Source organism: Equus caballus, chromosome 1 (genome assembly GCF_041296265.1).
Source record: "Equus caballus isolate H_3958 breed thoroughbred chromosome 1, TB-T2T, whole genome shotgun sequence".
Taxonomy (NCBI): domain Eukaryota; kingdom Metazoa; phylum Chordata; class Mammalia; order Perissodactyla; family Equidae; genus Equus; species Equus caballus.
The window spans coordinates 104457317-104470476 of NC_091684.1; the positions used below are offsets into that span (position 1 = coordinate 104457317).

The 13160-nt window shown below is 44.1% G+C and overlaps 1 protein-coding gene across 2 annotated transcripts in view; it reads left to right on the forward strand.

Annotated features, from left to right (window-relative positions):
* Positions 1-13160, forward strand: part of IQGAP1 (IQ motif containing GTPase activating protein 1) — a 93287-nt gene that overhangs the window by 61838 nt on the left and 18289 nt on the right. For both annotated transcript variants that reach the window (XM_023649538.2, XM_023649552.2), the window contains 13 exons: positions 1100-1190; positions 1375-1542; positions 2270-2412; positions 4229-4399; positions 5090-5173; positions 5271-5342; positions 5438-5507; positions 5869-6077; positions 6791-6946; positions 7183-7346; positions 7811-8035; positions 11990-12130; positions 12224-12308. In XM_023649538.2, the coding sequence (XP_023505306.1) occupies positions 1100-1190; positions 1375-1542; positions 2270-2412; positions 4229-4399; positions 5090-5173; positions 5271-5342; positions 5438-5507; positions 5869-6077; positions 6791-6946; positions 7183-7346; positions 7811-8035; positions 11990-12130; positions 12224-12308 (1779 nt within the window). The remainder of the gene's footprint in view (positions 1-1099; positions 1191-1374; positions 1543-2269; positions 2413-4228; positions 4400-5089; positions 5174-5270; positions 5343-5437; positions 5508-5868; positions 6078-6790; positions 6947-7182; positions 7347-7810; positions 8036-11989; positions 12131-12223; positions 12309-13160) is intronic.

The window sequence follows — 13160 nt, forward strand, 5'->3', positions numbered from 1 at the left end:
TGGGTTTGCCAAGATTGCCTCAAACATGACTCTTGTCGACCTGGCCACTTTAAGACCTGAGGTGCTTCACCTTTTCTGGAGAAGACTGCCACACTAGTCTACTGAACTGATGCTTTCTGTAAAGACCTTGGAGACACCTTAACAAACAAAGGACTCTCGCTCTTTGAGACAGTCGACGTTTATATAACCTCAGTTTGACCACTGAAATCTAAGTTGGTGTCAGAGTGGTTTCCAGCTCTGACTTTTAGGAGAACTGTGCTGCCTAGCCCTGACATTAGTGACGACCCGGGGCCAATCCATAAGCCATGTCCCTGGCTCAGAGGGTGGTAGCCAGTTTCTTGGAAATTGGAAGATGCTAGAGAAAGATATTTCTGCTAATCCAAATCTGTTTAGATTGCCTTTCAGAGCAAATGATCACCAATAAGTTGCTTTTTAAAAAATCGTCTAAGACCATATTTAGAAGAGGGAAATAAGCCACCATTTCTATTTCACTCTGTCTCCAGTATTCACCTCAAACTACACTATGAACTAGAGAGACTTTTCTTGGTCATGCTGAGGAAGTTAATCACCATTTGTCATGTTTCTGTGTGCAAATGTGTTTTTAAATTCCCAAGAACTGACTTAACATTCAGGTTTTAGAATATAAGCTGGTGATAAGTTTAGATTGCCTGTGGCGACTCCTGGCTTTACACGTGGTAAAGTCTTGATAGTCTTAAAAACAGAGAATATTAACTTCCTCTGTATACATTGGCAAAGGAAGCTTTCTAAAAAGTACTGCAAATTCATGTACACATCATGGCCCTTGCCACACTATTAACGTCCCTGGGCCCCTTCCCCGTTTGCTCCTTCTGCCCCTTCTAGCTGCTCTTGACCTGAACCACTTGAATTCATCTTCATGTATCCATCACCTACATCTGAGGCATTTCTCTTGTAATGTTTTACCAGTTTTTTGATGCCTGACTTCTTCCAGTTTACTGTTCCACATGTCTGATATGTTTGAAGCTTTTTCCTTCATGTCTGACTGAGTCTCAGAAGGCCCCTGCATCACACATACCCTGGTTTTGTGACTCTCCCGCCGTTTTGCTTTTGATGTGTGTAGGAGACCCAGGATGAGTCGGCAGTGCTGTGGTTGGATGAGATTCAAGGTGGAATCTGGCAGTCCAACAAAGACTCCCAAGAAGCACAGAGGTGTACGTGTGGCGGGTTTATTTCTATTTTGCTGGAGGGTGGGGGTGGCGAGGGGCTCCATGTCACTCCTCAGCTTGACCAAGATAGATATGTGGGAACAGTTTGCCAGTAGGTATAGTAGGTGAACTAGTGTGTGAATTTAGACACTGTCTAAACTCTTCTGGTAACAACTCTCTTCTGGGATAGTTGCCTTAGGAATCTTTGCCATTAATGAGGCAGTTGAGAGCGGCGACGTTGGGAAAACACTGAGTGCCCTTCGTTCCCCTGATGTCGGCTTGTATGGAGTCATCCCCGAGTGTGGGGAAACCTACCAGAGTGACCTCGCCGAAGCCAAGAAGAAAAAACTGGCAGCAGGTGAGTTAGTGGGAAAGTAAATATGTGCCCTGAAAATAAGAACTTGGATATATGAATATATGAGTGGACAGGTGTAGAGGAAAGGGACAGACTTTAGTATAGAAGTCCAGTATGTAGGCTTAGTTTAAAGACCCTAAGGAGAGAATATCCCTGTTGTTGAAAATATTCTTTTTTTTCCCCCTTGAGGGCAGCTATGTTAAAAAGGTCAATTTCCTGAAAATGCAGGAAAGATCAAAATATCTGACTGTTGATCCTTCATGGGATGTCAGTAGTTCTGACTATCTAAGCCCATAGATAGTTAAAAGTAGTTTATCTGCAAAAAGAAGGAAATAAAGGTAAGATTTTTCATTCCATTTCATGGCCTTTTTTATTTAACTGGAGCAGCTGAATGCTTGCAAATCTTTTATCGGACCAGTTTTCTGACACACGCAGTCTTAGATGTGGACTTTGAGAGGAGCAAAGGTAGTCAAGGTTAATTCCACAGCTGGACTTCGTTAGGTATTTTTTTTTTTATAATGTACATACAAGTGAGCTAAGTGGGACGTTACAAAGCCGTAATTTAAGAGGGACTTCAGATGCCCCCTCACCCTCAGATCCAAGGAACAGGTTTTTGGAATGGTCCTCATTTAGACTGCTAACCCTGACCAGAACGATCTCGGAGTATTAGCCAGATGAGTGTGGGGTGTGTGGCTCTGGGTTTCTTTATCTTCCCTCCCTTTTCTGCTAGGAGATAATAAGAGCAAGTGGGTGAAACACTGGGTGAAAGGCGGCTATTATTATTACCACAACCTGGAGACCAAAGGCGGAGGATGGGATGAACCCGCAGACTTCGTGCAGAATTCCATGCAGCTTTCGCGGGAGGAGATCCAGGTCGGTCACATTCTTCACGTAACAAGCAGCTAAGAGAGTGTTTTAGAGCTAATAAGAGTTAGGAGGAACAGGGCCTGTGGTCAGAAGCCCTAGACTAAAATTAAGGCTATATGATTTACTATTTTTGAGTAATTTTTTTTCTAGCGGTTGGGAGAGCAACTAAGGCCTAAATTCATAACACAGCTGGATTGTAGAATTAAGTCAGATAACTTATGTGCTTAATAAAGAAAATTTGGATGATCTAGAAAAAAGGAAAAACGAACAATTGCTCTGACTCCTCACTACATGCAACTACTGTTAATCTCTCCCAATTTACATTTTCAGTCTCTTTTCTAACTATTCCAAAACACCTTTTAATTGCCAAAATCAGTTAAGAGCTCTCATCGTATTTGACTTCTCAATGTGTCATCTTCCTTAAACCCTCAACTCTTGGCTTCTTGAGTGCAGTTCTCTTCTGGCCCTCCTCCTCCTTAATCTCTCTCACTACCTGCCTTTTCTCTGCGTCCACTCGAATTCTATCAGGATTCCCCTGCCCCTTCTCTTCCTCTACACGTTCTTCCTCAGTGATCTCATTCAAGGCTGTGGCTCCAGCCCGCACTTTGGTGCTGGTGAATCCCAAATCGTGTACCTCCAGACTTGAGTCCCTCTCCTCACCACCAGATTTGCCTTTTCATTTACAGTCTAGAAGTCCAGCAGACGCCTCAAACACAGTTTGACGGAAAAACAGAGGCTGAAATAGTATATAAGCGTATATGTCTCTTCTCATGTATAATTCTAGAGTTGGGCCATTAAGGGAAGGTGTGGTGGCTCCATGATATCATCTCTCCAAGGGTCCTGTCTTTCTGCTCTGCCGTTCTTAGCATGTGGCTTCTGTTCTCAAGGTCACCTTCTCATCCAGAATTGACAGCTTGGAACTCAAGCCATTAAGTTAGCAGTTCAGGCAGGAAGCAGGAAGAAGGGAAGAAGAGACAAAAAGGCACGGTGCTGCCTGTCTCTCTTGGAGCCTTCCCAAAGGTCTTACAAGACGACTTCTGCTTACATTGTGTGAGCTTGCCCTAGCTCATGTTGTCTTTTAACTGCACACATTGTTGCCCAGAAGAAAAATCAAGGCCCTGATACCAAGGAAAAGGGGGGACGTGGATATTAGGTGGGTAACCAGGCGTTCTCACCGACCCTTCTCACCACCGCTGCCCGCCCTCAGGCCCAGGTCATCTCCCACTTGGATTACAGTAACAGCATTCCCACTGACCTGCTTGTTTCAATTCTGATTCACCCACTCATGCTAATCTGTCAGCTATTCTGCTCATAGTGCTGCTTTTCTAAAATAAATCTGCTGGTTTTATTCCTCCGTTTGAAAGTTGCTGGTTCCCAGTGCCTACACTAACAGTCCAGACACTCTAGGCTGTTTTTCCAGACCATTTGCAATCTGGCCATTCCCCTGCACTGTCCTCCTCTGTGGCATTCTAGGGGTTTCTGGGGCTTGGTACCCAGCGCTGTGTTGGCACGTGTCGTGCTGTCTTCTCATCAACAGTGACTCCAGGTCAGCAAGCACAGTTGGTGGCACAGTCAGTGCTGGGTAGGTGAATGGGTAAAGGAGATAACATAGGATGTAAAAGAAAATCAGGTTTTTGTTTATGACCTTTTCTTTTGGATGTGAGAACAACTTGGCCCTGAAAAATAGACCTGAGGTCTTCATTCCCATTGCTTAGCCAAAGATCTGGTGTGTACGGAGTTAGAAAGCAGGGAGGGTTGGTTTGTGCACTGTGGATGATTCCCACCAGTGTCTGTCTTCTAATGTGACCAAATGCTTTTCCAGAGTTCCATCTCCGGGGTGACTGCTGCGTATAACCGAGAACAGCTATGGCTGGCCAACGAAGGCTTGATCACCAAGCTGCAGGCTTGCTGCCGTGGATACTTAGTCCGACAGGAATTCCGATCCAGGATGAATTTCCTGAAGAAGCAGATCCCTGCCATCACCTGCATTCAGGTATCTCAGAGTCCGTTATTCAGACAGCAGGTGGGCTTCTAGAACGGGGCCAATAAACAGTCAGCTCTGGGGATTAACCGTCTGTGTGTGTTTTTTGCCTTCTGACCTCTTAGTCTCGTCCTTCTTCTGACAAACTCTTCCTCTTTACTAACTCGTCACCAGAGTGTGCCTAATGGTGTTCACTGGTGAGTTGTCTTGCTCAGTGGCAGTTCCTAAGCACTTCACTGTCTTCTAAGACTGTTCCTTTGTGTCAGATTTGAACATTGAGGGAAACAGCTGTGGTTTTGCTTCACCGACAGGGTAGCACAATGTCACGGAAAGGAATTCTGAGTTAGGAGTTATGGCTCCACCACTGTGAAATAGTGGTGAACCTCCCTAAGTTGGTTTCCTCATCTGTAAATGGGGACACTAATCTTTCTCTTCCTCACCTGATTTGTCGTAAGGAGCCAATAAGAGAATTCGTGTGTGTGCTTTCAATGGTAGGAAGTGCTGTGCTAACGTCAGGAGAGTTAGCCGCTGTGCTCTCCCAGTGGAGGAGCACCCTGCCCCCATTCCCCTGTCACTGGTGGACAGGGTCGTTTCTCAAGCTTCATCCTGAATTGTACTTGGATAATGTATCGAGGTGGGATTTTTTAACTTCTTCTGATCCTTGGGAAATAATGCGTCAACTGTAACGTTTGATGGTTTCAGTCGCAGTGGAGAGGGTACAAGCAGAAGAAGGCTTATCAAGACCGTTTAGCTTACCTGCGTTCCCATAAAGACGAAGTTGTCAAGGTATGCTGGCGCAAGCAGGGTTTCTCCGTGTGGGGCGTGAGTGTGACGTGTGTTGGGATGGAGGACTCTTCTGATTTGCAGGATCCCTTTTCCACAGATCCAGTCCCTGGCGAGGATGCATCAAGCCAGAAAGCGCTATCGAGATCGCCTGCAGTATTTCCGAGACCACGTAAGCACCCTTGGCTAGTCAGGACCAGTAGAGTCAGTTTTGCTAATTTTTGGTGGACCAATGAACAAAGAAATTTCTTCTTCTTTATTCCTCAGATAAATGACATTATCAAAATCCAGGCTTTTATTCGGGCAAACAAAGCTCGTGATGACTACAAGACTCTCAGTGAGTAACTGTGGCTCCGCAGAGAAGAGCTGAGAGCCACCGGGTTCTGGGTGTTCTTCACGGAGCTCTTTTCTTGTCCTGAAGGCGAGGCTTGGGGCTGGGCTGCTGCTCGTGACTTAAGCTCCTTTGCTCACCTGCGGCTAGGTGTCTTGTTGCTTGCTGTGTTGGCCACTGTCATTCGTGGCAATGGCGTGACCAAGAGGGTTGCACTCGGTGGTTGTCTTTGCACATCTCAAAAAATAAGCAAATGTCTTATGTGTGAATAGAGCTGTTTTTTCAAGACAACGCTGATATTTCCTGAGACGTAGAACTTTTTCTGGGAATTCTGCTCTTTGTCTGACACATACTTTCCCTCCGTCAGTTAATGCTGAGGATCCTCCTATGGTTGTGGTCCGAAAATTTGTTCACCTGCTCGACCAAAGTGACCAGGATTTTCAAGAGGAGCTTGATCTTATGAAGATGCGAGAAGAGGTCATCACGCTTATTCGTTCTAATCAACAGCTGGAGAATGACCTCAATCTCATGGATATCAAAATTGGACTGCTGGTGAAAAATAAAATTACACTGCAGGTATGGTCCAGTGCCAGCATAGGACTTGGGGCATTTGTCCTGCTTGGGACCCCCAGCTCACCTTTCCTGACTTGCAGGGAGGGTAGAGGCTGACTTTTTTCTCATCAATGCCATAAATATTTTAAAAGTTATATAAGAAATGAAATAATTTACTAGCAGAATTTTAAATAGAGAAAAGAAGATAAAAATCATCCCGTAATTTTACCACTCCGCAATCATTCTCTGTCCTACATTTAAATTAATAATAGAGGATAAGGTGCTTTCCTATAATAAGTAGTCATAAATATTATTTTTAATGGCAGCATAATTCATTAGAAAATATTCTGTGATTTACTTCTTTTTTCCAACTGTTTGCCATTTAGTTTGTTTTCCAAGTTTTTATTATTAGAAATAGCATTGCAGTTAATGTCTTAATGTACAAGTAGTTTTTATTGTATTTAAGACTTTGTTTTTAAGATACATTCCTAGAAGTTGGTTTCCTGAGTCAGTGGACATTTTTATGGTTCGGGTTCTTTATAGGAGGATGGAAGTAAGGAATGGATTTGATCTGTGTTCTGAAAATAGGAGACAATGTGGTGATTCTAGAATGTTTAATGGGGACCTTCCGGTGCGATGGATCTTCATGCAGGTTTTAGGTGCCAAAAGACCTTTCCACAGTGCCCAGAGTTTCGTGTTTGAAAACTTTTTGATTATGTATATGTTTTTGTTTACAGGATGTGGTTTCCCACAGTAAAAAACTTACCAAAAAAAATAAGGAGCAGTTGTCTGACATGATGATGCTAAACAAACAGAAGGGAGGTCTGAAGGCTTTGAGCAAGGAGAAGAGAGAGAAACTGGAAGCTTATCAACACTTGTTTTATTTGTTGCAGGTGAGTGGCACCTCGAAGGGGCATTGAAAACCTTAGCTGATTTACTTTTCCGCAAGAAAACCTTACCCGTAGATCTCTATGGAAGTATTTCTGATTTCCGCTGAAGGGTTAGCAAAGGGCTGTCTAATTTTTCTTTATTGCTTGTGTGTATTCTAATCCTTCAATTAAAAAAAAACTTAATAAAGGCTGGCACAAATATTTATCTAGAAATTACTTATCCTTTGGTTTTATTTCAGACCAACCCCACCTACCTGGCGAAGCTGATTTTTCAGATGCCCCAGAACAAGTCCACCAAGTTCATGGACTCGGTAATCTTCACGCTCTACAACTACGCATCCAACCAGCGTGAGGAGTACCTGCTCCTCCGGCTCTTTAAGACCGCGCTCCAGGAGGAGATCAAGTAGGAACAGATTTCTGCAGGGCATGGGGCCCCTTTCCCCTATCAGACATGCTCGCAGATTGAAATTTCGGCCTGTCAGAATTTGAAGGATTTGAAGAAGCGTCTGCTTTTCTAATTAATATGAAGTATTGCTTCTTCTGGGGAGGTGATGGGATAAGAGATTTGCTAAATTAATTTTAGGAGCATTCTATATTAAGATACAGTTTTTACAAAGCTGATCCAAACGTGAAGATTCCACGTTTCTGTCTAATAAAGGACCCGATCGTGTTCCCATGGTCGAGTTTGCAACAGCAGGAAGGTCCTGTGGGCAGATGAGTGTTGGGAGATGTTTCTAGAAAGAGAGCATATAGCCCTTTCTGCCAACTATTTATGGTTCTAGGAAATGGGGTTTTTAAGTAAGATGGATCTTTAAGTTGATAGAGTCTGTGATTAGTTTAATTGAATTTGTATCTGATGTTTTATAGGTCAAAAGTAGATCAGATTCAAGAGATTGTGACAGGAAATCCTACAGTCATTAAGATGGTTGTAAGTTTCAACCGTGGTGCCCGGGGCCAGAATGCCCTGAGACAGATCTTGGCCCCAGTCGTGAAGGAAATTATGGATGACAAATCTCTCAACATCAAGACTGACCCTGTGGATATTTACAAGTCTTGGGTCAATCAGATGGAGTCTCAGACAGGAGAGGCAAGGTATGATAACCACAACACCTTTTTATTTCTCTCTTTTTTAAGCAGTTAACTTTTGGTTTATAAACTAATAATTGTTCAAATAGTTTTTCCTTAGAAACCACTTCTTTAAATTTTTGACCTGGTAATTTATTCACTTATTTAGCAAATATTTATTGAGTACTTCCTATGTGCCAGGCACTGTGTTAGATGCACATTTAATAATACGGTAATGAATGAAACATACAATAATGAATGGAATCGACTTGCTCCGTACCCTCTGTTCATAGTGTATTGTGTGGGAGAGACAACAAACAGGTGCCTAAAAATAAAATTACCCTGAGGAGAGTTTTCTGTGGGGAACTGTATTGGAGAATACAAGAGGGAGCTCGCTTGGATGGAGTGGTGAGGGAAAGCCTCTCTGAGCAGGCGGAATTTCACCTGGCCGAGGCCTGAAGGGTGAGGTGGGGCCAGCGTCACCAAGAGCTCGGCGCAGAGTATTCACGTCTGAACGCTCTGAGGGGAAGTGGCGTGGGAGAGTCCAGGCCCTGGAAGGCACTGGCATCTCTGGAGTGCACTTGGCGGGGAAGACTCGCACAGCCCTGAAAGGGATGGCTGGGTTTTGTTAAAGGAAGGAGGAGGTGGTGTGGGGTGAATGAGGAGCCCTGGAATCCCGTGAGTTGCCCGGGATACTGAGAATTGAACTAACTGAATTAACGTAGTTCAGATTTCTGTGCCAGGACCGTAGTTTAACCACCGCCATTAACTCATCTGAAGCAAAAGTGTGTCAATAGAATATGGGTGATGCTCAGAAAATGTAGTTCAGAGAGCCGGAATGTTTCTGGTTTTATCCAGCTTGTGTGAGGAGTGGCGGTGTGAGCAGCTTAACCTCTGGTGGGTTTTATTGCTGTTGTGGAGCAGGGCCAGGGCACGCAGGAAGTTCCGTGGAGCTGAGGAGGAGTAGCTCTCTGTACCGTTGCTGCTCCACGTGGGGTCTGTGGACCAGTGACTGATAATCCCCTGGGTCACCAAGCACACTGTTTAGTTCAGCTGACGTTTTTTTCATAGCAAGACTTTGTCAATGAAGGAAGCAGTGTGCTGATTACATTCTGGCTCAAGTTCCTTACCCCATCTTGGGCTGATCCATAGACTGGCACTGGTCCACACTTGGAGTTGTGCTGCTCTACGTCATTCTGCTTTCGGGTACCTGGACACGAGGCAAAGGGAGAGGTGTACCCAGACAGAGCGCAGAGCAGTCTGCTGACTCTTAGAGAGGGCTTATCCCCTCTCGGGAATCATTTGGTACCTGATTTTGTTCTCAGTAATGTAGTAGTCTGTCGCCAGGACTTAGATCGTTGCTGGATGTGATGAAAAGTCCATTTTTACATTGACCTGCACACCTGAGGCTCAAATCCAGGAAGGCAGTCTGTCAGCTGCAGTACTTGACTAGGAAGTTTTGCATGCAAATCGGGGCGTGGATGACAGCCCCGTGGACATTGGCTCAAGGGCGCTAAGATATTTCTTCTGATGGTCTATGGGTCAGTCATTTTTATTTTATTTATTTATTTAATTGTGGTAACATTGGTTTACAGCATTATATAAATTTCAGGTGTACATCATGATGTTTCAACTTGTGTACGGGCTCTATCGTGTTTACCACCAAAAGTCTACTTTCCACCTGTCACTGTAAAAATGTCCCTCTTTACCCCTTTTACCCTCCCCACCCCTCTTCCCTTCTGGTGACCACCAGTCTGTTCTCTGTATCTACGTGTTTGTGTGGTGGTGGTGTTTTATCTTCCACTTGGGTGAAATCAGATAGTATTTGTCTTTCTCTGTCGAGTCAGTCATTTTTAGATCAAAATTTTCGTAGACATTTTACGCTTTTTTTATACTGGGTGTCTATCACAAACTATCTTATTTTGTTCTTCATAAAGTAGGAATTGATTTTAATACATTTTTTTGATACTGATAACTGGGAGGTGTGCTGGTGTGGTGAAACCATCCTGCGTGTAAGTATCACAGATCCTTGAGCTTCAGCCACCAAACACATGACAAACTGGGGCCTTGTCACCTCTGGGAATGGTCACCTCTGAAATCTTAGAAATAATATTCTGTTCTCTGACTCAGCCATTGAGTTGAGCACTTTTATTCCCTTTGCTCATTACTGCTTTTTAAAAAATGTCATACACATAAAGTTATAAATGCTACTGATATGAAAGATGTATATAGCACATAACTTACAAGTAATAAAATATACAACATTCCTTATTATAAATTTCATGCAGCCAGTTTTTCACAGACTGCTTTTGTTGATTTTTGCTGAATTCTTGTTGGCAGTCTTACTATATTTGTAATTCCGGTACGACAAATGGAGTTGTATCTCTATCTGCTTATATCAGTTTCCTGTTGCTCCCGTGACAAATGACCACAAACTCGGTGGCTTGAAACAACAGGAATTTACTCTCTCCCAGTTCTGGAGGCCAGAAATCCAAAATCCATATCATTGGGCTGAAATCAAGGTGTGGGCAGGGCCGTGCTCCCCCTGGCTGTTGAGATTCCTTGATTTGTGGCCGTGTCACTCCAGTCTCTGCCTCCAAAGTCACACTGGCTCCTCTTCTGTGTGTCCCAAAGCTCCCTCTGCCTCTCTCATTAGGGCACTTGTGATTGGGTTTGGGCCCCTCAGATAACCCAAGAGAATCACTACTACTTTTTGGCCTCATTGAAAGCACCAGAACCTTGACCCCTCATTTCATTTTTGTCTTGCACCTCCCTCTTACCCTTATTTTCTTCCCAGTTAACATAGGCTCTATGTTCTGGCACATCTACTATCTCTTGCCAGTTTCTTCTGACTTAGTGCCCTCTCCTTGACTGATCTTGTCAGCTCCTCTTACTTCAATTCCTGTATATAACTGTAACTTCTCTCACCAGTACCAAAGGGTCACCAAGTCCCATTGATTGTGTCTCCTTAACATCTCTCGGATCTATCTCTTTGCTTCCCACTGCTGCATCCTTGTCATGCCGTCATCATTTCTTGAACAGACTGTGGCACTAGTCTCCTATCTCTTTAGTCTGTCATTGTCCATCTCTGTCCATCTTTACTTCATTCCTCATGTGGGCCAGAGCAATCTTCCTCAAAATTCAGAGCTCCTGTTTTTTTTTTAATTTTAATTTAAATTTTTTCTTTAAGATTTTATTTTTCCTTTTTCTCCCCAAAGCCCCCCAGTACATAGTTGTGCATTTTTAGTTGTGGGTCCTTCTAGTTGTGGCATGTGGGACGCCTCCTCAGCATGGCCTGATGAGTGGTGCCATGTCCACGCCCAGGATCTGAACCAGTGAAGCCCTGAGCCGCCGCAGCGGAGCACATGAACTTAACCACTCGGCCACAGGGCCGGCCCAAGAGCTCTTGTTTTTTAATGGCTCTCCCGGGCTTCTAGGAAAGTCCAGACTTCTTAGCATTCTAACAGGGGTCTCCATGACCTGGCCCTGTTTACTTTTCCACTCTCATTTCTCCTTCTTCTTCCTTTTGCATTTGATCTTCCTACAAGCCTCTTCTTTCTTTTTCCTGAGTTTATGTCCCTTCCTTATGGAAGTCTTCCTTGATTGCTCCAGTCTGAGTAGAGGCCTCTTCTCTATGGCCCTGTAGCACTTCTGGTCAACCTCCTTATTTACAGGACAATATATTTACAAATACCTGTTTGTGTCTCTCTCCCACCAGATTGTAAGAGACTCGAGAAGCTATCATGTCTCAAATACCTTTTATCCCAAGTGCCTGTCATAGTGCCTGGCACGTAGTTCAAGGCACCCAATTCACAGTTGAAAACCTGAGTTCCAATTCTGGCCCCTCCGTTTACCAGCTCTGTGAGCATGAGCAAGTTCCCTAATTTCTCTGGGTCTTTCTCTTTGTGAGGGACACAGTCCTGCCTCAGCCTCTTCCTGTTCTTGATCTAACACAGTTGGGGATAATTTTTGCTTTCCCAGCAAACTACCCTATGACGTGACCCCTGAGCAGGCTCTGGCTCACGAAGAAGTCAAGACACGGCTAGACAACTCCATCAGGAACATGCGGACCGTGACAGACAAGTTCCTCGCAGCCATCATCAGCTCTGTGGACAAAATCCCGTGAGTGCCATCAGCTGTGACCCCAGATAGAGCCCAGCATTAGTGCTCTTCTGTTCCCGGGCCCTTCTCACTTAAGTTTCGTCCCTCCCACAGTTATGGGATGCGCTTCATTGCCAAAGTGCTGAAGGATTCATTGCATGAGAAGTTCCCCGATGCTGGTGAGGATGAGCTGCTGAAGGTAAGAATCTGAAAGCTGGCACGTTCTTGCCTTTCCAATGCCCTCTGAGGAAAAAGTTGTCAAACTAGCCCTAATGACCTTAGACCTTTAATAAGGGCCAAAGGGTAGATTCTGGCAGTAGCTCGCCATTGATTGTGAGCTTTTGAAAGTGCTTTTAAATAGTAAATGACACCTCTCCTAGTTCCTGTATTGTTCGAATGGCACCCAGAGATCAAACAAGCAGAGACGATGGATTTTCCTGTCTTGAGATGATGTCTTTGAGCCCTGTCTTTTTGCTGAAGAATTGCTCCCTCTGTTGGTGGCAGGTGAATTCTAGCAAGCACAAGTGTTTCTGCTAAGGCTGCTGCTGCTAACTCCTTTTTACTCGGCTATGCTCCTTCCTTTTTTTTTTTTTTTTAATCTGAACGCTTTTTTCTTCTCTCTCCTAGTTCTGTGCTTTCCTACAGTGAGGCCTCGATTCTAGACTTTCTGTTCAGGTGAATTAATTTTACTTTTTTGTGAATGAAACTCTAGGGGAAATGCTATGACTATCCTTGAATTCTGTGGCAGAGATGTGTGCTGAGTGACTTTAATTTCAGAGGCATGAACTTGTCCATCTTTGACGTCTGCAGCATGAGGATAAAGGGGGTTGGACCAATTACACTGTGCTAATTAGTCATGTTTAAGGATTGTTTTAGCCATATTCATTAGCTTCTTAGAATGAAAGCCCATCTACTTGAAAACGGAAAGTGCATGTGGGTGACAGCAACCTTATTTGCTGCTACGATATGTGAATGAAGGATGCCCTAAAACGCTCAATAATAGACTTAAAGTCCATCATTTTTACCTTCTGAATCTGCTCTTTCAGTGTAG